Source organism: Macrobrachium rosenbergii, chromosome 9 (genome assembly GCF_040412425.1).
Source record: "Macrobrachium rosenbergii isolate ZJJX-2024 chromosome 9, ASM4041242v1, whole genome shotgun sequence".
Classification (NCBI taxonomy): domain Eukaryota; kingdom Metazoa; phylum Arthropoda; class Malacostraca; order Decapoda; family Palaemonidae; genus Macrobrachium; species Macrobrachium rosenbergii.
In genome coordinates, this window is record NC_089749.1 from 30,443,685 (window position 1) to 30,471,448 (window position 27,764).

Sequence of the window (27,764 nt, forward strand, 5' to 3'; positions counted from 1 at the left end):
GTACCTGGCGTGGTGCTACTTCCAAATGGGGGCTATGCAGTCGGTGTTCCCGCCGTTGGAGGAGGACTACACCTGGACAAATGAATCCATGCCCTCCCTGTTAGCTGCGAATGGAACCCCCATCTGCTGCTATGGAACCACGACCCGCACAATCTCCATCTTGGGCCACAGGTACCACTGGCCTTTCATCATCATGAAGGTCAAGTTCCCCCTCCTGGGCGCTGATTTCCTGGGACACCACGGTCTCCTGGTTGACCTCGGCAGACAACGCCTCCTCTACACCGGAACTTGCCACTCCCGATCACTCTCCACCAGACCGGGGATGCCTGCTGTCTGCTTCACAGCTTCCAACAATTACGCCGCCCTCCTCCAGGAGTTCCCGAAAGTTTTTAAACCAGAGCTCCGCCAGTTGCTGGGGGCCGGAGCCAAGCGCGGCATCTTCCACCACATAACTACAACGGGCCCCCCAACTCACTCCAAGTTCCGTTGCCTGCCCCCCCCCCAAAAACTACAAGACGCCAAACGGGCTTTCGCTGAGATGGAACAAATGGTCGTCTGTACCAAAGCATCAAGCCCATGGGCATCTCCCCTGCATATGGTAAAGTAGTCAGATGGCTCCTGGAGGCCCTGCAGAGACTACCGTCGTCTGAATTTAGTTACCACATCAGACCACTACCCCCTGCCGAACATGCAAGACCTGACGAGCACCCTTCACGGGGCCAAGGTCTTCACTAAGATGGACTTGCTTAAATCATACTTTCAAGTTCCTGTGCATCCTGATGATGTTCTGAGTCACAGCCACCATCACGCCACTCGGGACGTACACCTTCTCCTACTCCACCTTTAGCCTCAGGAATGCGGGGGCCACATTCCAATGCCTGATGGACACCATCCTTGGGGACCTGCCCTTCTGCGTCTGTTACTTAGATGACATCCTTATCATCTCCAGGTCCCCAGAGGAACACCTTCGCCACGTCTGCACCGTCCTGAAACGCCTACTGGAGAACGGATTAGTTGTCAGGTTCGACAAATACACATTCGGGGCGGAAAAAATAGATTTCCTCGGACACGAGATCTCCCCAGCAGGAGTACGCCCCATGGCCTCAAAAGTGAAAGCAATAGAAAAGTTCCCAATGCCGCAGACAATCAAGGCCCTTCAAGAGTTCCTTGGCATGGTGAACTACTATCGCCATTTCATCTTGGGCATCGCTCACATCATGTATCCCCCGAGAGTAGTCCTGAAGGGCAAGCCAAAAACGCTGACGTGGGACGCTCCGCAGCAGCAGGCGTTCGAAGAGACAAAGACAGCCCTCATGAGTGCCACCACCTTGATGCATCATAACCCAACCGCTGCCCTGAGACTCACCACCGACGTCAGCAACATCGCCTGCAGGGCAGTGCTTGAGCAAATAGTCGACGATGGCCCCCAACCTCTAGCCTTCTTCAGTCACAAGTTGTCGCCGGCAGAGACTCACTACAGCGCCTTCGACAAAGAGCTACTTGCAATCTATCAGGCTGTGCGGCACTTCAAATACCTGCTTGACGGTACTCAATTCACCATCCTCACAGACCACAAGCCCCTGGTGCACACATTTGCAAAGGTGGGCGATGCGTGGTCAGCAAGGCAGCAGCGACACTTGGCCACCATCTCCAAGTTTGGTTGCACCATCACCTACATCCCTGGCAGGATGAATCCAGTAACCGACACCCTGTCATGGGTGGAAATCTTTTCCCTCCACCTTGGCATAGACTATGAGGGCCTGGCGAGGGAGCAAGCAGCAGACCTGGAAATGGCAGCCTACAGGACGGCACTGACGGCACTCAAGTGGGAGGACGTGCCATTGGGAGATTCGGGCGCAACGCTTCTCTGTGACACAAGCACTGGCCGCCCCCACCCCCTGTTTCCCGCCTCAAGGAGGAAGAAGACGTTCGACATCATTCACGGCTTCTCCCATCCATCTGATGACAGAAAAAAAAAAAAAAAAAAAAAAAAGATGCCCTTCACCCTCCCTTGACCAGGCCCTACAGGGGCCCTTACCGAGTCGTCGACAGGACCTCCAAGGCATATCTCATCGACATCCACGGCCGGGAGGATTGGGTTTCCATCGACAGGCTGAAACCAGCATTTCTGTTAGACAGTGAAATCCAACAGGAGGCAGGCAGACGTCCCAGGGTTCCCCCTCAAAATGCACCTGCAGACATACCTGCCATCCCCCACAAGGAGGGGCCATGGGCGCCCCAAAGGCCGCGCTGTGGAAGATCCAGTAGTCGACGTTGCCCCCACCCACAGTTCTCGAAGAGAAGGGGTCGCCTCCTGCTCCCCAGCGCTTACGTGATTAATTTTCATGTCCTCCAATAATTATCTCTGTAATCATTGTCTTGTGGGGGGGGAGGGGAGTACTTGTAAAGGCATCAAGCGCCTCTTCATTTCTGCATTAATCACGTCATGTATATTACCTGTTATTATTTCATATTTTTATATATCTCTCCATACGTATTATTATCCAGCCTTTCCGCCGATATGTGTAATCACTTTTGTATGTTTATTGTAACGCAAATCATTCTCATTTATATGTCCTCTAACAAACACAAATTCTTGCCCAAATGTGTGACATGGGATCCGCAGGTCGGTGACCACCTTTCCGTCCGTATTCCTCAATGTATACCTGGCTTCCGAAAAATAAATTAGTCACACCCAGACCTGTCGTCTTGAATCTCACACGGTCAATTATCTTGACATATTGACAGCGAAGGGTAGAAAATGTTGCCCACTCGATGGTCAAGTATGTTGTCCACTTGATCAAATAATATATGTACCGCTACGAAGGATACTGAAATCTCTCTCTCTCTCTCTCTCCTTCATAAATCACGGATTTCCATCTTTTGATATCTAAAGTATGAATAACTCTCTCTCTCTCTCTCTCGGTACTGTAATGAAATATGAATTACAGTATGATATTAAGCTACCTTTTAAATGAAATTACAGTATGATATTAAGCTACCTTTTTAAATGAAATTAAAGTGCTTTGGGAGCATGATTTTGTCATATTTAGGGTTTAAACTCTAGAAATAAGCATTTACTGCATGTATTAACATTTTTAGTGACCACACCAAACTTACATGAATCCTTCCCTTACACAGGGGCTTCTGGATCCTAACCTCGAGTAAGTTTGAGGTACTACTTTGTATGTATGTATGTATATATATTATATATATATATATTCTATATATATATATATATATATATATATATATATATATATATATATATATATATATATATATATATATATGTGTATATATATATATATAGTATATATACATATTACTATAGTATACAGACTGAGTTGCAAACAAAACACCAGTGCCAGAATCATGGGATAGGGAAAAATCTGCTGGAAAAGACTAGCTTAGTTTCCTGGAAAGGCAGAAGGATCTCTCTTTAAGAAGTCCAGAGGCAACACGCCTACCTCGAATGACAAGTTGTAATAAAACAAACCTTGCTGTTTTTCGTACTAAACTAGAAGATATTTAACAGCCACACCCTACACCATCATCACAACAGCAGTTTTCTCCTGAGAATATTCGACCACTCCCAAAAGCTGGAGAGAGGAAGGGGACAGCTAAAGTCAGAAAGAGGGGAAGATGCATGATTGCAACGGACACTCCAGAAAAGCTTGAACTTGAACAAAAAGAACTGAAGAAAAGGCCAAAAAAAAAAAAAAAACAGCCAGGAAGGAAATAAATTTTGGAAATGATAGCTCAAGAAGATCAAAAAGTAGGAAAAATACAAAAAAGTTAGACAAAGGGGACCAAACCAGTGATGAAGGCCTTCATCACCTTGAAGATCTCTTGCCAGCCGAGCTAAACAATAATTCTTCTGACATCTCAGAGGAGGAGATTGAAGACACAGAAGTTGGTTTCACTGATAAAGTCCCAGAGGAGGGAGACTTTGTTCTTGTTGGGATAGATCCAGTAAACGGTAGCAAAGCCTATTATGTAAGTAAATTAATCAGCAGTTTAGATGAGGATGATGAATTTCAGGTTTCTTATTTTAGAAAATCACAAAAATTAGCTACTAATAGTTTTAAATTTCCAGAAATTGAGGATGAAGCAATTAATGGTAAAGAGGCAGCAACTGGAGTGCTTCCAAACCCAGTTCAGCAGAGTATTAAAAGAAAGTGGGGTATTTCAATTTATTTTTTTTTTTTTTTGCAGGATACAATATTTGTTTGGCCAACTTTAACATTTAGGCACAAAAAATGCCATGTATTTGAGTTACATTTTGTGTTTGGTTCTGACTCATGAAGAGAATAATTTCAAGTAAATTTTGGTTATTTAAAAATTTGATGGCAATGATATTTCAAATTTAGTTTTTGTTTTGAAGGATACAATATTCTTTAAGCCTACTTTTACATTTATTCTCAGCAAACATCGTAGGTTTGAGATACATTTTCTGTCTGCCATTCACCAAGGGAGAGAATAATCTTTCAAGTTGATTTTGATTATTTCAATAAAATATTTTGTATGGTATTTGTTTCATTTATTATCTGACATGAAGGTAAATATCAATTATAATAATTGTCTGAATCATCCCATGCTCTTGTACGATCATCACCATAGGTAGGTGTGATTTGGACCTTTTGGAAACTAGTATTTGAAGATAAATAGCTTCAAGTACAGTAAAGTATACGACTTGCCATATTTACTCGTACATGTAGGATGATGAGGCTACACACTGACATGCCAAGGATATCACTGCTCCTTAAACTCTTACTTCTATATAGAAAAAAATAAGTGTCCGAACCATTACAACTCCTACTATGTATGTGTATGTATATATATATACAGTATATATATATATATATATATATATATATATATATATATATATATATATATATATATATATATATATATATATATATATATATATATATATATATATATACATATATATATATATAATATATATATATATATATATATATTATATATATATATATTATATATATATATATATATATATATATATATATATATATATATATATATATATATATATATATATATATATATATATATATATATATATACACAGTATATATACATACATACATACATACATACATACACAGGCAGTCCCCACTTATCGGGCGGCATCACCATTTCAACATCCTAAAGGTAGTGCGATGCAAAAACTGACTTGGACCTCCAGAATGTTAACTGAAGAATAGAAGACAAGGACATATTGTGCCGAAACACAAGAGGAGTGGCAACAGCTCGAACCTCATGAGCTTTAATGTTCAGGATCAGGAAGACGTCCTCATAAACCTAAGAGTAAGCTTTCGAAATCAGACTTCTCAGGAAATAAGAGGATGTGGAGGGTTCCTCATGGAGCATCAGAGGTTGTTCGAGGGTCCCTTGATCTTTTCAGTCCTAAGGAGGTAGTACTGCAAGGCCCTCACGACAAAGAAGTCTCTCCTCTTCCTCTGGCCCGAGAATGTCCACCAAGCTCTTAAGGGGAGCGCACGCTTACGTAGAAACAATGCCCCGATTTTTATGAAATTTTTATATGTTATACATCTATATAAGGTGGTGTTCCAGAAAAAATTTGAGTGATCGGATGATTATTTTGGATTTTGATAAAAAAAATAAAAAAAACAAAAAAATTAAAAAATGATTCACCTTCATTTTTAGAGCTATTGCAATGCGGCTTCATACACAGAAAGTATATCATAGTATGAAAAAAATAATGGGAAGAGTTTTTCTACTTTTCCTTTTCTTGGTGAGGCGAGTGGGGGATTTTCCCCCCCAAATTTGTATAAATTGATTATCACGGGTTCCTCGTCAACCTAAGAAAAAACCTAGCCCCAAACAAATATTCGTCTTTCTTTCTTCTTTCCAATGGTATATTTAACTTTAAAATTGACCTAAATATAAAAAAGTACTTCGCGTTTGAAGTGCAAAAAAAGTGAAAACTGAGAAAGACGACCGTAAAGGTCAACAAGTGTTTTTTTTTTGGCACTCATGGAAAAAACTTATCTTAGAGCATTATTCTGGTTGATTTCTGGCTCCAGGTCAACCCCCCCCCATAAAAAGGGGTATTATTCGCTCGAGGCGAGGGTATCGTCAAGTACCACCTAACTCATTGTTGCCTGGTTTGAAACTAAGAAACTAAAAGTTTAGTAGCTACCAGGTTGATATTCTTGACTCATTTTCAGTCGTTTTTTTCACTTGTTTGGTCTTTTTGGTCTTTGGAGTTTGATTTTCAAGCCTTTTTGTCTCTCGAATGAAGAACTTCTTCTATACTTTCACTTGTGCCAAACAGATGTGTTAGTAAGTTGAATTTCTCATAGCCAAAGTTGTGTTCAATTTCCTCAGTATTTATCTCACTCAATTGATGGTGCTGAGATTTTCCATTGCTAATTCGCTTTGCCGGGGCACTAAATGTAAACCTACACAACTGACACTTCATTAAAATATCAGTATCCCATCTATTGGCAGAGACTTCGACCTGAACTTTACCCCTGCATTTTCCTACCTTGCACCTAATACCCGACACTATTTTACCTAACTGAGATTTGATATAATGAACTTGTCATCATATACTCCCTTTTCATCATCCTTTATTCATTTCATCAACTGTGAGCGTATTTTTGAAGGTGAAAGTATATAGATTGTATTTAGAGTTACTGGATGTAAAAAAAAAAAAAAAAAAAAACACCGCAAATAGCGAAAAAATTGCTCAGAGTAAAAAGTTGGCCACCACCCGCTTTCAACGTTTGGGGCAACCCTGTCTCCTACCACGCATTCACCAAGTAACAAGCCATTGTTGTTGCCAGACACTGCCAGGCGTAGGAGATAAGGTGATATAAAAATCAAAATAATTAATAAATTAGGTGAATAAAGGAAAAAATGACAATAGTCATTAGGAGCCAAACGTCAGCCCTACCTCACCGTGTGGGGGGCGGAGGCCCAAAACCCCATCAATTTTAATATTTCGAAAAAATACTTTGGTCACGTGATAATGAAGGTGTTGCTCATGTCTTATGGCCATTTAACCATTTTTTTTTAAATTTCAAAAATATTCATAAAAAATCGAAGAGTGCGCTCCCCTTAATGATGAACGAGCAGGGCCAGGGATGGGAAACATCCACATTCTTGGCGAGGAAACCAAGAGAGTGCAGACTGCATTTCCTTGTCTGTCCCCTGGAGCTCACTAATTCATTTTGCAGTAGCCAACACTACCAGGAAGAGAGTCTTCTTGGTGAGAGACTTAAGAGAAGTTGAACGTAGAGGTTCGAAGGAGGAGCTCGAGAGCCATTTCAATACGATGTCCAAGTTCCAGGAGACTGCACCAGGCTCTACTTTGGAAGTCTCGAAGGACCTGATGAGATTGCTAAGATCCTGATTTGCTGACAGATTAAGGCCTCTATGCTTGAACACTGAGCTAAGCATCGATCTGTATCCCTTAATTGTATAGGGCGACAAACTTCCTTGAGGTCCTCCAGAAGAGTAAGGAATCAGCTATCTGGCTCACAGAGGTTTCAGAAGAAGAGATTTTATTCTGTCTGCACCATCTTCTGAAAACTGTCCACTTGGACTGGTAGAGCCTGCTAGAAGCAGCTCATCGACATCTAGCAATAGCCTCTGCAGCCCGTCACAAAAGACCTTTCGCTCTGACGAGGCTCCTGTCACGGCCAGGGCAGACAATCCTTGATGGAACCTGAGGAGTGGGGCTGTCTGAGCAGCGACTGTCTTTGTGGAAGCAGCCTTGGAAAATCTACAAGCAGTTGCAGCAGATCCAGAATCCATTCTTTTCTTGGCCAGAATGGAGTGATGAGTGTCATTGAGACATTTTGGTGAGACATGAACTTGTTCAGCACCTCTCTGATCAACCCGAAGGGAGGGAAGGCATAGACGTCAAGGCCTGTCCAGTCCAAGAGCATGGCATCCGTTGCCCAAGTGAGAGGGTCCGGGAATGGGGAGCAAAAGAGAGGAAGGTGGTGGTTCCTCAATGTTGTGAGAAATCTATGGAAGGCTTGCCCCAAAGCTTCCACAGATCGAGGCAGACTTTGGAGTCTAAGGTCCACTCTGTCGGCAATTCCTGGGGACCGCGGCTCAACTCGTCCGCTAGGACATTCAGTTTTCCCTGAATGAACTGAAGGAGAATCTTGACTTGGTTCTGCTCCGCCCAGAGAAGGAGGTCTTTCACTGCCTCGCAGAGAGTGAAGGGGTGGGTGCCTCCCTGCTTGTGGACATATGACAGCGCCATGGTGTTGTCCGAGTAGATTGCTATGATTTTGCCCGAGGCTAGCGGAGAGGATGCCTCAAGGCCCAGGTGAATAACTTTTAATTCCTTGACACAGATGTGTAGTGACTTCTGATCCAATGTCCACGTCCCAGAGACCTTCTGACTCCCTACCAGAGCTCCCCAACCTATGTCTGAAGCATCGGAAAAGAATTCTAGGTTGGGGTTCCAAGGGAGGAGAGAAATTCCTTCCTGCAGTTTTATCTCTGACAACCACCATCGAAGATCCGCCTTGGTCTCCAACGTAACCAGGAAGATGACGGAGTCTGACTGGGTATTCCTGCACCAATTTGCCTTCAGGTAAAATTGCAGGGGTCTCATGTGAAGCCTGCACAACTTCACGAACTGTTCCACTGAGGCCAAGGTGCCCAGGAGGCTCATCCACTGAAGAGCTGGGCAGGTTGAGATATTGAGAAACTGTCAGACAGTTTGGAGACAGGACTCAAACCTTTTGGGGGAGGAAAAAACCTGAAAAACTCGAGAGTCCAGAGTCATTCCCAAACAGAGAATTCCCTGAGTTGGAGTCATCTGAAATTTTTTGAGAATTGATCAAAATGCCTAACTCCTGTGTTAGGCAAAGAGTCCTTTTCAAGTCCTTTGTGCACTGTTCCTTCAACAAGGAGCAGAGAAGCCAGTTGTCCAGATAGAGGGATACACTGATTCCGAGAAGGTGAAGCCACTTGTCAAGAGGAGCAAGAATTTGAGTGAAGACTTGAGGGGCTGTGGCCAGGCCAAAGCACCGTGCCCGAAACTGGAGAACTCTCCCCAAAAAAACAAACCTCAGGAACTTCCTTGAGTCCCGATGGATGGGGGACATGAAAATAGGCACCCTGCATGTCCAGGGTGACCATCCAGTCACCCTAATGGAAAGAGAAAGTGACAGATCAGATCATTTCCATGTGAAACTTTACCTTCACCATGAACAAATGCTGGGCGCTGACATCCAGCACGGGTCTCCAGGCCCCCAATGGCTTGGGGACCATGAAAAGTCTGTTGTAGAAACCCTCCGATGATTGGTCCACTTGTCCTTTGCGAAGAAGGGACTTGACTTCTTGAGCAAGGGCCAAAAGCTTCTCGGACCGTCAAGGTGATCAGCAACTTGGATAAAGGTGGCTTTTCTTTGAAAGGAATGGAGAAGCCTCTCTTCAAAACTTGCACTACTCAGGGCTCTGCTCCTCTGCAACTCCATTCCTCCCAAAATCGGTGCAACCTGGAACCTACCAGGGCGTGAAGGACACAGTTCTCACTTAGCAGCTGGTTTGATGGACGACTTTTTGAAGGACTTTGAGGGGGGGGACAGAGATTGGTATGCGGTCTAGACTGGGGTCTGGCTCGTCCTCCTCGAAAGGGCTGGGGTTACAGCAGAGAGAAAGACTTAGGCACTGCAGCAGGAGCTACCTTCGGGTGCTTCGTGGACTGAGCCAGCAAGTCATGGGTTGCCTTTTTCTGTAATGCAAATAGAACCTCTTTAATGGCGTCCTGAAGGACGAGATAGGTCTTGCTGAGAGGAGAAAACAAGAGAGCTGATTTCTGCGTCGTGGTAACTCCTTTCGTAGCAAAAGAGCACCATAGCTCTCGCCTCTTCAGAGAGACCATAGCATACAGCGAGGCTAGTTCCACTGAGCCATCTCTAACCACCTTGTCTGCACAAGACAAAACATTCAACCAATCAGAAGCAAAGTCCTTTGCCAGGACTGAACAGTCCTAAGTCTTCCTTGCTAGAGCTCCCACTGTCCAGTCAAGAAAGCTAAAGATCTCCAGAACCTTGAAAATGTTCTTCATGAGGTGGTCCAGTTCTGGAGAGGAGAACATAACCTTAGCAGAGGAGAAGGCAGCATGTCGTGTAGCGTCAACCAAGCCAGAGAAGTCGCCCTGGGAGTAGGCAGAAACTCCCAAGAAAGGAGCCTCTCCAGTGGTGTAGAACCGGTACCTCTTCTTAAGAAGCTTAGAAGGAGGAAAAGCAAATGTCACCTTGCCTTGATCCCTCTTGGAAGCCAACCACTCGTCAACCTCTTTAAGGGCTCTCTTCGAGGAAGAGGAGAGGAATAACTTGGGTAGACAAGAATCACTTGCTTGTTTTCTCATAAAAAAGGTGGACGCAGATGAATCCAGAGGCGCAGGCTCGAAGAAGTCAGGAAAATTGGCTAATAAGAGCCTAAGAAGGCTTGAATAAGCAGATGATGGGGCAGAATCATGACCGACTTCTCCCTCATCAGACGAGATAGGAGACAAAGTGGCTTCCTCATTCTTGGAGACAGTCTTCTTCTTTAAGAATCCCATAAGATCCTCTAGTTGGCGATGAAGCGGCGCTAAGGAAGGATCTTCTTGGATTGATGAAAGAGGACGAGGAGGCGCTGGCACCGAGCGGTCGACAGTTGGCTCCAGGCAAGCCGAGTTGGTGCTGAACGAGCTGGCGCGGCTGATGCCAAGCGCTCAGGTGAGGGTAGGCACTCAGGAACAAGAGAAAGCTTAGACTGAGGTGACGTGCGCTTACGAGGAGGGTCTGGGTGCTTAAGCGACAAAACAAGGCATTCTACAGATATGAGAGACTCAGGACTATCTCAAGTCAACTGACGATGATGCACTGAAGAAACAGGAGGAGGCGGAAAAGCGAAGCCGCAGGAGGGTTGGGGCTCACACTGACCTTCTTAAACCTCTTGACAGGAGGAGGAGAGATGTCCACCACAGCAGAGTGCCTCTTCAAAGACCAAGAGGCGGAAGAGCAGTGCCGCTGTTGCCTCCCATCGGGCAAAGAACCATCTGAATCCAACGACATATGAAGAGCACTGAAAGAAACGCCTTTCCAATGGCACTCTGTCGCAACCTGGGACTGGCCAACAGGCTTGACGGAGGGGGGAGACTGCCCTATCAGCCTCCCTACGACCTCCAGGATGTCTTCTCCCCGGTGCGGGTGAATGGGACAGGGCCCTTCGTCTAGGAGCACTGGTAGGACGGACAGCCACCTCCTCAGAAAGCACAACACTATCACTTTGCACTGCACTTGCACTGGGAACACTAGAAGCTTTATCTACAAAAGGTTTAAAAGACATACCTAACTCCATGACCATGTTGGCCAAAAACTCAAATTTCTTATCAAACCTAGATTCGAGACTGGCAATGGTGTTGAGATCAGGAGCATGGGAACTTGGTAAAGGGGTATGCGGTAAGACAGCAGGAGGGCTAAGGACGGGAGACACAGAAGGCATAAGAGCAGAAGAAATAGCACTATCCTCAACCACTGAAGGCAAAGGAAGCGCCTTTATACGAGCTCAATTTTTGGCTCTAAGAGCCGCCTTCCTCCTCCTATCTCTATCAAGCTTTTCTAAATGAGATTTAAAAACCTTCCACTGTTGATCATCCCAATCCGGGCATTCTGAGCAAGTAACTCCTTATTACACTCCAGCCCCCTACATTTGATACACTTAGTATGAGAATCATATATAATTTTAACTAGTCTAGTTTAATAATTTTAACTAGTCTAGCTATGTAATTGCTTATATAAAAATTCCATTTACAATTGTAGTTTTACAAGTTACATGGTTATGCATGTTCATTTTTTTACAACAAACCCATCGCATATTAATGGCCTTCAAATTCTATACTGTACACAACTCACGATTCACAAGAAAAGTCTGAAGGCAGGCAACACTAAGCATATGTGTAATGGATCCTGGGATGCTGAGCAGCCAAGTGCTTCACTTTTCAGCTAGTCTGTTGGTAACGAGGCTCTGGATATTTGTAGATATTTTGGTTGTTCATCAAAATGATTTTTTAATTTTGACTTTTATGTCTGATCATGCAAGCATACAGTATTTATTTTTTTCATTGTCACTAATCTGTAAAAAGATTTTTCATGAAATTCCTTATGAAATGTTTTTACTGCAAGGTGAATGGGGTTTCAATGTTTTTTCACTGCCATTCTGGGTGGTACTTATCATAATACAGTACAGTGCAGTACTATTTTCATGGTAGTTTACCTCAACTTAACAGACAGCTCAGGGGTCTGCCCCTTCCAGTAAGTAACAAGCACTGGCATGTAACCTACATGATAGGGAATCAGAGAGAGAGAGAGAGAAGCAAACACGTGTGTAGTTTATTCTAACGTGTATTATATATATGTATACCCTGTGCACATGCACACACATATACTTAAAAAAAAAAGTAACAGTACATACTGTATCATATCAAGTACAGTACAATGCTGTACTGCATGAAGTAATGTCAATAAAAATAATGTACGAGAGAGAATAGGTGGGCCCACAGCTAGTATGTATTGTTTACTAATGTGAGGAATATGTACATATAACATGCATATGTACACAAGCTAAATAAATTACAGTAAATACAGCACAGTAATTCATTAAAATCCCAAAATGTTTTAAAAACACCTTACCATACAAAATAATTATGAACATATCAATCCATTGAGGCTAAAGACTATACATACTGTATAGTAAAGTATGTGCACTGTTACCTTAAAGAGAATGATGTGATGCATAGTGAGGGCCTGGTGTGGGTTATTGTGATTCAAAACGTTTTAGTCCATGTCAGAATTTCCGATTTCTATTAGTATAGGAGTATGCAGTTATGTTTCAAGTTCACAGTGTGGATGTGGTGAGCTGAGGTAATGAAGGTGGGAGAAGGCACCAGATGGGCTGGGTTTGTGTAACGGAGGCAGGGATGAAGGCAGATGACAGCACCTGGGAAAATTACAGTGCATAAATCCCTTAGGAGCCCACTGTATAACAGGGCTTCTTGATTTAATGTGGTTCGTTCAGGGGAAAGGGTATCTAACCATTACCAATGCATGTGTCTGTGCCCTGAGAGCTTTGCAATTTAATATCTTCCTCATCCTTCTCTTCATCAGGTGACTTGTGCCCTACCTCCTCCACAAATTTCCTCTGTGAGCAAGTAATGACCCAGGTCTCCCACATCCTCTTCCAGCCAATCTTCAATTTCCTCTTTCGTCAAAGTTTCACACCTTTTTGGGAGGTGGTACAGAAATTGCTGGATTTGAAGCCATAAAAATCCTGAACATCTGCACCTATCAGCAACTTCTTTTACACACTGCACAATGCTGATGCTTTCAGAGTCTTCCATGCTGCAGCCCAGCTGAAAATGGCTGACTGCAAGTTGTACCTATTTAGAATTTCTAGCATCTTCTTTCCTCCAGTATTCTCTTTGCCTTAGGAATCTTCATCCTCAAGGAAAACTATCAATTCCTTCAAAAACAATGGCGCAATAAATAATCCACTGATCTATAGACTGTACTAAGGAAGTTGCATTTTTTGGAAGAAAAATGCTTTTGATTTGCACATCTTCTGTCATTAATTAGACATTCATGAACTTTTCATAAGTTTGTGACATTCAGCTGGACTAGTCACGACCTATTAAAGCAGTAGGTTGTATATAGTACCTAATTTCTCCCATCTTATTTCTTTATCGTATCCTTAAGAAAAACTGTTAAGAGCGCTGTTCACTGCTACATGCTGGGGAGAACAGTCTTCTACTTACCTCAGTCCCTGATGTGTCAGATGACATCTTTATTCTAGTACACAAATTCAAGTGTCTTAAGCAGCTCGACCCTTCCCACCATTGCAATTCAAGCTAATTACAGTATAAGCATTAGGTTTGTTGTAAACTAAATGTAATTTAATATTTTTTCATTCAAACCCACTACTTATAACTAATACTGCCTCACAACCCTGCTGTTTTTCTTACAGTTAACTCTTCAAACTACATAAAAAGTTAACTTCTTGGCTACCTGGGATCTAAGGATCCCTGATGTACAAGTGAAGTGCTGTTGGACAGCAGAAGATTTTCTTTTGAATAGAGAACGAAGTGTCTAGGATTAACGAGGGCCACAAAAATAAGATAGCTGTCAGTTTAGAAATGACTTTGTATAAAATAATTTTGTTTTAAAAATTGCCATTTCAAAAGATTAAAAATGGAGACTGATATCGGAGTATGAGGTAAAAATATGAGACAAAGCAATTGAAATTTCCTCTCAAAGTACATGACAGAGACAAGTGAAACCTCTTCTTTAAACACATGATAAAAAAGAAATATGTACTGTGCACAGAATTTTATGTAAAAGCATATTAGCATTTTGGTTCCAAAATTACAATTGCATATATAAAAATTACTATAAAAACAAAGATTGCAGCTATGCCTTTGGCAAAGTACTTCGCATAACCAGAATACACATTAATTGGTTGGCAACAGGGGTATAAGACAGTAACTAAAATGGCATAAGATGCATATTAACTCAGCTTCATACTTACATGGATATAGGAAGCATTGTAGTAGTCACTCTGAGGGACCCCTCGATATTCGTTCAAGATTACTCGCGTTTCATCAACTAGAAACAAGGAAAAATTAGGGTAATTCTAATTCCAGGAAATTATTGGCAAAATATGTAATGATTTCAAATGTATAATGCATATATAACAACTAATAAAAAATCTGTACAATCCTGCAGTACTACAGTACTATATTGAAGCTGATAATGAATAGTCCAAAGTGCTAAAAGGAAAAACTAGCATCTCATATCTTTAAAAACCAATAAATACAAACATCTATCATCTGAAGAGTAGGCAGTTTGGTCAAACTACCTAATAATCTTGATACTAGATAATTAAAAATAATGTTATAAATTGTTGCAGACCATTACATGGACATAACGAACACACAAAACAATAAACAAAGAGAAAATAAGCAAAAAGTAGCAGAGCTTACTGGTTCCTATATTTATTAGCTGAAAATGCTTTTGCCAAGTCATGAATTTGAAAAAATGTATATTCTCACTTAAGTACTTGTATACACTGCCATTATCAAAAAAGGTCTTGAAGTCTGGTACTACAGATAGCTGCAGGAAGATTCACAAAAGATGATGATGAAAAAATATGAAATCAAAATGTGCAACAAGCAATGCATCTAAAGAAGCAGCAAGTTGAAAGTTTAAGAGGTGCTAAATAATGAGCAGGAGAAAAGCTACTGCTACTTTATTCAGGACACAGGCCGTTTATATAGCGGCAGACTGACGTCACACAGGGGAATACAATAGAATCTTGGTGACCGGAGGTCAATTACTCTCGACAATAATTACAATGGATAAATACAAGTTGAGTTAAAAAAAATGGGCAATGGCTGATCTAACAATATTCTAATACATGTGAAAAAGCAACATATACAAAATAAGTTGGTAACAGGTACAAATTTACATAGATAAGCGTGGCCGATTCAATATGGCAGATCCTGTTTGACCCGCTCCTATAGGAGCGGTATAGAAAACGGGTTGTTCATCATAAAAGACCAGCATAGCAGGGACTTTACAAAAGCATCAATCTATCCTTAAGCATTACATAAGCTCTACCTGTATCCTGGAGGGGTAGCTGACACCTGTATATGAGTTCATGTTAACTCAAACCACCTGGCCTGAACTTGATTCCTCAAGCCACTAGTGTAAAGATAAACATACCAAATTTCCTGCCATATATGATGCATTTTTTCCTCCAAAAATCACCCTGCATCTAATATCCCAATGGTTAGGTTTGGGTAAGCCTAGAGGCTATGGTTACCAGTGCTGCTGTGTATACTTGCATACCATGCAAACCTTGAATTTTGTACTGAAAACTTGATTTCATCACTAGACTAGGCTTAGTATGTGTAATCATACAGGCTAGGCTTAATATGCTAGTCTAGGTATCATCAGATTACAATGATAATGTATAATGCATCAGATCTTCATACATTCAACCAGGCTTACCAAACTTATGGCTTGTCAAATATAATTCATTATTATTTCTCATACTCTACAACCACTTGCTATTTCATGCAAAACAGTGGTATAAACAACAGTAAGTACTGACATAAACAGTCAAGTCAAGAAAGCTGTTTGTCAATTTTAGTTACTTAACTATCGTAAGTTTATTAAGAGATTCATTACAGTTGTCAACTTGTTAAAAACTTGCAGAAATAAATTTGTTATTTATTCTTCATGTAATGCAGACGGTCTTAAGAAAGTATAGTACATACCACTAAATTTATGCTGCTGCTGAAAAAAATAAAGTGCAGGCTGCAAAATCTCTTGGAATAGACAAAAGTAATGCCTGAAATTGGCAAAATCACATTTTTACTTCATTTAAAATTGACTGCATTTATAAATACAGTAAGCTACATTTTTAATATAGCTTTGTTAATTTACAAAAATAATGCATTATGTTTCACTTAGCAACTAATGTCAGACTATCATTTGATGACGATGATATCTGTAAGTTAGAAAATGTAAACATCACGTAGATGCAAATGGCACTTGATCACAATGTTCATATTTTACAATACTGTACAATAACGAAATGACAGCAATGCAATAAATTCAACAGTTTTATTAAAGTTATCATTATTTTAAATACAACTGTACTTGACTTTTGCAAATGGATATTGTTTGTGTAACAGCCTGACTGGGGCCAGCAGTTCACACACATATATATATACATCCACATTTAGTATCTTGTATATAGAGTGATCTCATAAAATAAGGATAAAAATTGTTTCAAAAGCACATATGGCATTACTTACGCCTAAATACCACTGTTTGACACAGTAGCTCCCACATGACCCCAGAGTGAAAAATACATGTTTATAAATTATTAAATAACGATTACAAATATAAATTATACAAAAATTATAAAACTGGCTGCCATAATTCAGAAACACACTATTCGATAGTCTTCCATTATTTGTTTCCCAACATTTCGTGACTTACCCAGCTTTACTTTTGAGTATGGATGAATCATCAGTTGGATATTAAAAACAATATTCAATGAAAAAATGCTGGATTATTGTCTTGATGCTGTAGATATGAGATGACCTATTGTGTCTTGACTCTAACACCTTACAAAGACGAAACATCACAGCGTTGTCAGCCACAATAATTAGTGAATTTTCACTGGTAAACAGTAATGTCAATAAACCTTTACTAAAATGGTTACTCTGAGAATAAAATCCCTGGTAAATTTTTATAAAGAAAGTGATGGTATTAGCCGGCAATGTTTGGTGCATGTAACACAGATATGCTGGTATTTATAAGGCTAGGCGCACGTTTTGCTTAAGTTATTTAGTAGGAGAATATCCAGTACCCTACAGTCTTGGGCCAAAGCCTGATTGTGGGGAGGGCTATGGAGTTCCGGGAAAATGTGGATTCTTATTTTTCCTAAGTATATCTGGCCAAATTATAAGTGTTTTATATGGCATGAAATACAGTATATGGGACAGAATAAAGAGTGCGCTATGGAACCAGTTGCTGAGTCTAAAGGCACATAAAAAAAAAAAATCAGAGCAATCTCTTACCATTGGGAGAATGCAAGACAGGCACCTAAAGCTTACTGATATTTTGTAGCAATAATTTAGTTTTTCTAGAAGTTGACAGCCTTTGAAACTGACATCATTGTAACCTATCCAGTCCATGGGAGCAAGGGTGTGTTCATGGTGTGTCAAGAGTATGCCTAATCAAGTATTCTCACATCTGTTCTGGAAAATGTATCAAATTCATAGGAATTACCATGATAATACTTCTTTAAGCACTACTGTGACACACCAAGAATAATCAAGCCCTCAAAGTCTGAATTAGATAGATATGTCAAGATATCCTTTGGATGAGATACTGGTAGGATTTTGGGAGGTAATTTTGACACTCTTTTTAGCTCATTAAGGCACCAATATAACCTTTCAGGTGACTGAGAACACACATGTAGTCTTTTAAAGCTGCTGTAATGGGAAACTTCCTGACACAGTATATAAATTCAAGACAAACATCTCTGGCTTTGTTTTGGATACGTTACAGCAAATATTGACTGTCAAGAGCCTGTCCAAGTCAGTCCCCCTGCAATTTCCTCCTCCGGCGTTGGTTATCCACACAGACGCCTCCCTAAGCGGGTGGGGAGGATATTCTCAACACCAAGAAGTACAGGGGACTTGGTCCCTCATGTTCCGCCAGTTCCATATAAACGTTCTGGAGGCCATGGCGGTCTTCCTTACCTTGAAGAAGCTCCTTCCCAAGAAGATTCACATAAGACTGGTTCTGGACAGCGCCACGGTAGTCCACTGCATAAACAGGGGAGGTTCAAAATCGAGCCGGATCAACCAGGTAATGATTGCACTTTTCTCCTTGGCATGCAAGAACAAGTGGCACCTATCTGCCACCCATCTTGCAGGGGTCCGGAACGTCGTAGCAGATTCTCTATCAAGGACAACTCCCCTTGAGTCGGAGTGGTCCCTAGACAGGGGCTCATTCAATTGGATCTGCAAACAAGTTCCGGGTCTGGAGGTAGATTTGTTCGCAACCAAGCTGAACAACAAGCTCCCTCATTACGTAGCTCCCAACCTGGACCCTCAAGCTCTTTTCACGGACGCAATGTCATTGGATTGGAACAGGTGGAAGGTGATCTATCTGTTCCCTCCAGTGAACTTGTTGTTAAAGGTCCTTCACAAACTAAGGACGTTCAAGGGTCAAGTAGCTCTAGTGGCTCCCTAGTGGCCAAAGAGCAGCTGGTTTCCTCTTCTGCTAGAACTGAAACTTCGCCACATCCGAATCCCCAGTCTGAAACTAACACAAGTAGTACAAACTCAGACTGCGTCAGCTTCCTCAAAAATCCAAAGTGCCCTGGCTTTGTGGACTTTATGAAATTTGCGGCTCAAAGGGATGCTAACGTTGATCCTGTCAATACCATATTCTTGGAATCAGATAAGCGGATCTCCACTCTTCGTCAGTACGACTCAGCAATTAAGAAACTAGCACTCTTTTTGAAAGAATCTGAGGCTACAGTAATGACCATAAATTTAGCAATCTCCTTTTTTAGATCACTGTTTGAGAAGGGTTTAGCCGCTAGTACTGTTACTACAGTCAAGTTGGCTTTACGAAAAGTGTTCTTGTATGGTTTCAAAATTGACCTCACAGACCCTTACTTTTCTTCCATCCCTAAAGCATGTGCACGTCTGAGGACAGTAATCCGTCCACATACGGTTTCCTGGTTTTTAAATGACGTGTTGAAGTTAGCCTCAGATATCGATAATCAGTCTTGCCCCTACCTTTCCTTGTTGAGGAAAACGTTGTTCTTAGTTAGCCTAGCTTCGGGTGCTAGAATTTCAGAGCTGTCTGCACTCTCTAGGAGCCCAACCACATCGACTTCCTTCCATCAGGGAGGTTTTGCTGATTCCTCACCCTACCTTCCTGGCCAAAAATGAAGATCCGCAGCATAGGTGGTCGCCTTGGAAAATTCTCCCCTGCCTCAAGACCTGTCCCTGTGCCCAGTTCATACTTTGAGGGCTTATTTAGACAGGTCCTCTGACATCTCTTCTGGGCCTCTCTTTATCAGGGAAGGAGGGGTAATCTCTCTATGTCTGCTATTAGACAACAGATCCTTTACTTTATCAAGCAGGCTAACCCTGACTCAGTCCCAAGAGTTCATGATATTAGAGCTGTGGCCACCTCCATTAATTACTTTCATTACATGAATTTCACGGATCTTACCAGGTACACTGGTTGGAAGTCACCCTTGGTTTTCAAACGTCACTATTTGAAATCCTTAGAAGCTCTTAAATTCTCAGCAGTCGCGGCAGGGAACGTTGTTCCTCCCTCTGGTTCCCTTTCTGATTCCTAGTCATTTCCTCCTCCACTGCCTCAGTTATCCCCTTACCGTCATTTTCAGTCAGGCTTGCCTTGACTTCTCACCTGGCTGTGTTATCTATATGTTTGTCTAAATGACACATTTAAGTTATAAGGTTTTCAATATTGTATAGTTATTTTGTTTATGTATATTTTTCATATTGTCATTTTAATTTTAAGCTAACATCAGTTTCATTTGTACATTATTGTTATTGTCACTAGTGATTAAAAAATTTCTTTTTGGACCTTTGGTCTTCTGTTCCCCTTAGAATTATTATCTCTTTAGTTTAAGAATGATATTCATTTCTCTGTTAATTTTTCACCAGCTGACACGGGACCCGATCCAGAAAAGGGATTTTGACGAAGGAAAAATCTATTTCTGGAGAGGGGACCGTGTCACCCGGTGACCCACCTCCATCATGTGTCATGTCCCTCCCATAGTAAACATCATTCTGGTGGGGTGATGCTTTCATGGAATGCGGCTAGCGGTGTTTTGTGTGCTGTCCGCGAGTGGTGCATGGGTTTGTAACGGCACCTCTCCTGTGGGACTTTTGACTTTGGGATCTCTATAGGATAAGGTTCCGTATTTTTGTAGTTCACCTTTTCCATACACGACTCCATCTGATGGAGCTCGCTCTGGGGGTAGTAACTCCAGCATTTCATTTAGCTTTCTCTGGTATCTAGCAACGGAATTACCTAGAAATAAGTGCTGAATGGACTTTTTCACCGGGTGACACGGTCCCCTCTCCAGAAATAGATTTTTCCTTCGTCAAAATCCATTTTTTATAATTATTATTTTATTATCCAACAAAGCATATATTCTTTGAAAAACAAGCCAAAGGATCATGAATTTTCAAAACAATCACCACTTTACAGATTGCCCACATGTGACTATGGGTAAAATAAAACAAGAGAATAAATAATCAATACATACAGCTTACAGTATGAAGTAAATGTTGAATGATAAAAATTTAAATATTAAAACGCATGTTCAGCAATCAAAATGACCGATAAAAATAACACTGAAAGTGTGTAATCAGTGTCAAATAACAAATGAACACACAAACTCTTAAAAAAAAAGACCTGGAAAATGTGCTTAAGTGCATCTTCAATGAAAAGTGTGCTTTATTGTAACTCAAACCAGGAAACTTGAATCCGTGACTAAGGGAAGCTTGAGTGTAACTTCAAGCCTGGGAACCTGAGGTCCAGGACTAAAGGCCATTGTACAGAGGCCACAGCGTGGCCAAGGTAGGATTGATTGTACAGTATGTAAGATAAATATGTACTGTATCATGTCACTGATGGTAATAATACTATCCAACAGACTCTTATTATATCTATAATTAGCAATGCATTACAAGTTCTGTGTTGTCCTGGACCCACCTTACAATAAAGATGCTTTGCAATAAACCATCAACACGGTAATAGTGCCTCTTACTTACCCTGCCCATAGAGTATCCTATATGGTGCAGTGACGGAGTATTACCTACGCAGAATGTCGGGGTTTCATAGAAGATTGCTGAAATCCACCCCTAGATTAATAAGACCAAGGGACACCAAAAGAGGCACCAGCGATGGAGCAACAGTGGATCTAAACACATTAGTTCAGGCATTAGGTATGGCCATATGAACAGGTGGAAATATTTCAGCGCAAGGCAGAGTGAACAGCAAGCATGTTCCTCCCAAGAATTGCATGTATGTGATATCAGCAGAGGATTTCAGACGCTGGAAGTGATCTTTGAAAGGCTGGATAAAAATCAGCAAGCTTTCCCATAATGAGGCAGTAATGAATATCAGGCTACTCTGCTGCAAAGTGCAATAGACGCCACTTGGAATGCTCTAGGGGCAGAGGATGCCCTTGATGCCCTGAGGAAAATATTCAAGAAGACAGCGAACAGAGCGATTGTGTGGAATAAGTTCTTCATAGGAAGAAAGAGAGTAGAAGAAACAGCAAAGGAATACATCCACAGGTGCCAAAGGGAAGCCCTTGAGTGTGCCATCTTAGAACTTCAAATAACCAATCAGGCAGACATGGCCAGTCAAGAATTACTACCCTGAGGAACACCAGAGATTACAGTCCTGTAACTCACTCATATCATGGGTGCTATTTTGAACAAGGGCTTCAGTATCAATCACACAAATGTACAATATGTAAAATTAATAGCTTTTTCGTATCTATAAGTCTCCATTGTAATAAATTATAATATGGAGAGAAAGTATCAAACTTACAATAGGAAAGTAGTAGAGAAGAAAAAACACGAACTGTAAACCATAGGTTACTAGAGGCAGCTACCAAAATACGTTTTAAACTAGATTTTACATCCCACATTCATAATATAGAAGTTCTTTTATTTATGAAGGGGACAGGTATGGCATCATGGGACAGCTATGTTTTGTAGTGAAAATTAATACCAGGAAGGGAAGAAAATAAAGATCCTGTTTTTTCTGTAGTAATGAAAGAAACTTTAAACATAAAAGGCAGTGTACACCGTGGGTTATTACTAATACTACACAGTTCCACCAATTCACCAATTTCAGATGCAGCCAACATTAAAAATTATTTGCAGTTCATGACTGAAGAATTGGCAAACAATAAGCAAATGCTTTTTTGTCTATCAGACAAAAGATCAGTAACAGACACAGCAACTGCACCACTACAGCTTCAGGTACTCATAATCTTTGTTTCACTTGTTTGTGTAGGCTGAATGTGAAATGCAAGACCTGAGGGGTTGAGAGGCACCTCAGCACAAGACTGATGGGTTTAAATAAAAAAATTCTCGTGTTATAAAAACTCAGTTCATTTTTATCACAGCCCCACCAATCATATTAGTCTGAATACAGATTTAGGTGGAAGAATTGATCTAAATACCCTAGTGTTGTATGGGCACTGAAGACCCTAAGACAGCAACAAGACAAGATGAATAATCTATGAATGAGTGCTCCATAATGTAGGGGGTCATTAAGAGTAAAGATGAGCTTCTTTCTATGTAAATAATAAGCTTGAATTATATAGAAGATACTGTAAATATAGCAGCCTGATCCCCTAGAGTTCTGGTGTCTCAAGGATATATTTCCATTGCCAGTTTAATTTTCCATTAATACTAGGACAACTGGAAAAGGAACTGTTAAATGTGAGAGGCTCAAATGTGACCATAAGTTAGCTTCATCAGCTATCTGCAGGGCCAGAAAAAAAGGACTGAAAAACTCAAGAAACACAGAAAAAGTTATAGCATAAGGATTGGAATTCTTACTTGCAGTGTTCCTCACTAGGTGTATTTAAAAGATGCTCAAGAAAGAGCCTCTACATTTGAAGGAAATGTTATATTTTAGGTCTTGAATGATGAAATTAAAGAAAAGAAAGTGTGGAAGATCACTAAAGGAATACTCTCTTCTTTGGAGAATTTGACTAAAGGTATCGACTGGCATGTCCTGTGCTTGGGTCTTCACTACAAAGTTTACTAACAGAGCAAAACCATTAATATTACTTTTACTAAATCTTCTGAAAGAGTCTGAATCTGCTAACGTCCCTCTAGGCCGTAAAAACTGCCCGATAAGGGAATCCTGTGGAGAACCTGCAGAGGAGACTCCAAAGAAGTTTTCAGTAAAGGTTCATTGACAAATTTTCAGTGAATGTTCCTTCAGAAGTGTAAAGAGATTCTCCCAAAAATAAAGTAAGATTCTAGGTGGAAAAACAATGACCTATACGAATCTCGAACTCCACTGATCTACTGGAGGGTGCCTCAGAAAAAAAAGGCTCGGCTTGTTCTAGGACTACCTCTCAAACTTGTGGGCTCACTGACTGCTCCTAATCCTACTCCATGGTGCATCAAACTTGATAGTCATATAAAGAACAAAACAGGATCCATTTTGACTAGAAAAGAAAAAAATTGGAGAACTGCAGATCCTGGAAGCCTGAACAGTGCAAAAAGTAAAAAGTAGCAGTGAGATGGCAAATGAAGGCACATCACTGAGGTTCAGAACAGCTATTCACAGCACTGCAGACCACAAACAGCTAAATCAAAGTAGCGCTGCATACCTGAAGCTCTGATGACATATCAGCTACAGCCATTACTGTTCTCTTTATGTCTGACAGACAAAAGTTCACATGAACTAGAAAATTTGAAGACCATGAATGTGGTCCAATATGACTGATGGAGTTGTGATGATAATGAGTGTACTATCTATACGCAGTCCTGTCCTGGATAGCTGTCGTTACTTAAGCAAAAGGAAGCTGATTACAGGCAGTCCCCTGTTTACGACGGGTCCGGCTTACGACGCTCCGAGGTTACGACGCTTTTCAAATATATTCATCAGAAATTATTTCCTGGTTTACGATGCATGTTCCGGGGTTACGCCGATCTGACGGAAGAAATATGGCTCCAAAACGGCAGAATAATAAAAATTTGGAGGTTTTTTGATGAAAAACTCAATAAAAATGCAGTTTACATCGTTTTCAATACACCCAAAGCATTAAAAGTAAGGTTTCGTTAGGATTTTTGACATTTTCGACGGTTTTTCGGTTTATGACGATTTTCGGTTTACGATGCAGTGGAAAAACGGAACCCCTGTCATAAACTGGGGACTGCCTGTACTTACAAATATTTTTAAATAAATGTCTTCCATTAATTTTCTTTTGGACAAACTGGTTTTATAAAATTTCCTGTAATTGCTGCAAATAACTGTGACAAATATACGTAAAATATAAGGTCAAAAGCTTTCAGCCTTTCTGAAAAACCTATAAATATATAACATCACTGCAGTGTAAAGCTCTGATTATGCTAATATTAATACAGGTCAAATATTTATGAATGAATCACACTTACAAGAATTATCAGTAGCTCAAGCAAGATGAGATACACTGTGTAGCCTTCAAAGCATATAAGCCAATTAAAGCAACATCTATAGGAAACATTTTGTTTACATGGGAGAATATTGATGTAACGGTTTTTACTGGCGTTCAACGCATTAATTGCTACCGTAGCTGGTTTGGAGGGACTTGCAGTGTTTAGATCATCATACTCCCTCTTTAGCTCAGTCTGACCTGAAAAATAAATCATTATTAAAATACTTATTTCTTGTACTGTAAGTAAGGAAGATAGTATATTGGGACATCAAATTACTGAGGTTAGTGTATTTAATTAATCTAGTATATCAACTCTGCAATAATCCATAAATGTAGGAATAAATCATTCTGCTGGCATCATTTCTGTAACAAACTGAGACACATTAAAGTGAACAACAGAGTTTTGAATTACTTAGACTATCATGAGCTTTAATCGTTGATGGTCAAGACAGTCACATCATTACACCTCCATTATGTACAGCAGTAGTAATCCCCTACTTTACGGCTAAACTGAACCTTTCATTAAATATACAATAGGCTACAACAGTGAGCAAGATTATTCAAGGTACACTACAAACCACTGCCTTCAATGTCCTCCCAAATACATGTCTGCATGCCTTTTAAATAGGCTATACCTCAACAAAAAGATTAATACTACTCACATAAACCATTAATACTGCACTGTACTTGTCATTTGAAGTAGATAAAACTAGATGTGACAATGTTTAAGCTTTCTTCAATGCCACTTCTCAGATTAGGTATTAACTAAGCAGAAACAGGTTACAGTGCTACTGATAAATAAGTACTATTTCTCAAGCTAATACATATAAGTGCCACAAATATGATCTCAAGTGCTATTATACTTGAGTTACAGAATTCCATATACAGAGCTGTAATTATTATTTTTGACTGAGGAAGAAGAGTATTCAGAAGGGTGTTTTTGACAAGGCAACTTTTAATGCAAAGCTCTCAAAAGGATTTGTAGCTAAATTCCTGCATCTAGGAGAAAGCCAAGAATTTGGAGATCAATCACTACAGCAAACCATAGATTCTGGGTCTAGTATCCTATGACTAGAAGATACTCTTTAGTTATGCAAACCTTGGCAATGAGTATATGACGTGATATTTCTTTGCAATCCTATTCACAACTGTGTCAAGTGGTAGGTGCAAACCTCATTTAACTTTACCCATGGTTACTGTGAACAATATACTACTTTCAGTATCAAAATGGCCTGTTCTAGTGGGAAGAATTCTAAGAGAGTGAAGAGGAGCCATCATACAGCATTGTTTATCCACAAATATACTGAATTACTGATAAAAAGGAAGATTGATGCTGATAAGGTGTTAATGGAGGATTTACAAGATTACCGTCTTCACATTTAATGGAGGAGGAAAGAAGGAAGAACTTTCAATACACAAATCAAGGAATTTCAGTTGCAATACAGTGAGGAAAATGCAAAGCTAGAAAAGCTGGACCAAGTACTAAACAAGCAGCTCAATGGCTTGCACATATTTGAGAAGGCAAAAATATTCTACCAAGATATGAAGATTGAGCCTTGTGCCTTCTCATGTGGATGACAGAAATTTCAAGGACCAACCATAATGCGATCGGCAACCAGATATCAATGTCAATCCCAGTTAACCAATGCTGAAGCTGCAGAAAATTATAGTGTGACATTCATGACCCCTCATAATTAAGACTGATCTGAAGCTCTGAGAAGTTCACAATGCAGGTAATACAGGCAGAAGTAACTTGGAAGACTTCATTAGAGGCCCATTTGATAGTTATTTAGGTCAGGAGTCACAAAATACCAGATGAAAATAAAAGCATCCATTAACTAGGTCACCCTGTTTAACCAGTTCAGAAAAGTTTCAGTAACCGCTTGAGCCTACACATCTTTTACTCCCTACACTTTGCCTTCAGTGATTCTCAACCTCCTCCTCCATGGCCCTTACAGCACCAAGGTTTAAGAGCTGAAATCAGTGTTGCCAACTTAAATGTCCATCTTGGGGCACTTTGCCCCTACAGACACAGTGAAAAGCCCATATATATTCCTACACCTGCAGTAGTCCTTGTACTGTCCACAACCAAAATAAACATTTCCAACATTAATAACACATTATGCAATGGTATTTTGCAAAACAATGCCATATTAACGAAAAGCAATAAAGGATTTGCATGCTGGACAAAAACTAACATTCTTTACATTTAAAAAGATATTATAATTTTAGCACACAAAAATCTAACTTCGTGATTTTTATTCCCAGCAAAATATATTGTTCTTACCTTATTGCAAAATGCATGTGATGTAGGAGAAATAAAAGTTTATTTAAAATAATCAATTTCCCAATTTTGAAAAGTAAAAGTTAACATAAAATATAACAGAAACATTATAATCTATAAAATTTATAATCTTACTAAATAGTGTCATGAATGAACTGAAATCATTCTTGTGTGTAGACTCAATGGAATATGTTGCCACACTTTGTTAAATTGTATATTTTTGTACCAGGAAACATAAGAATATTAAAATATTAATTTGTATGAAAATTTCTGTAACTCTATTCAACATAAAAATTCTAAATAAGACTGAGATGGAATGAATATGACCTGTTTTATGATGTACTGATAAACTAAGTGAAACCTAGCTTCACCCCTTAAATCATAAATATGCTGATTGTAAAATGCCAAGTAAGACTCGCCTGCCACCTTTAGCCAACTCAACCAATTTTTATTTTTGGATTTAATACTTAAATTAATGAATAATATTGCATCAAGCAATTCTGGCTCACTTTATTTCTCTTTAGCATCCCCCATCATCGAAGCTACAGCAATCTTTTGGTTTCTTTTAAGTGTGGCATTGTTAACAAAAAGTTGTGCCAACAAAACTGACTTGTATATCAGAGTAATTCTTAGTTGAGATCAGTATTCCAAAGCTCTT

General features: G+C 40.2%; 1 protein-coding gene across 6 annotated transcripts in view; it reads right to left on the bottom strand.

The window, feature by feature from the left end:
• LOC136841668 (tyrosine-protein phosphatase 10D-like) overlaps positions 1-27,764 on the bottom strand; it is a 246,365-nt gene that overhangs the window by 69,611 nt on the left and 148,990 nt on the right. For all 6 annotated transcript variants that reach the window (XM_067108852.1, XM_067108851.1, XM_067108850.1 and 3 more), the window contains 2 exons: positions 24,901-25,020; positions 14,599-14,675 (listed from right to left, as the gene is read on the bottom strand). In XM_067108852.1, the coding sequence (XP_066964953.1) occupies positions 14,599-14,675; positions 24,901-25,020 (197 nt within the window). The remainder of the gene's footprint in view (positions 1-14,598; positions 14,676-24,900; positions 25,021-27,764) is intronic.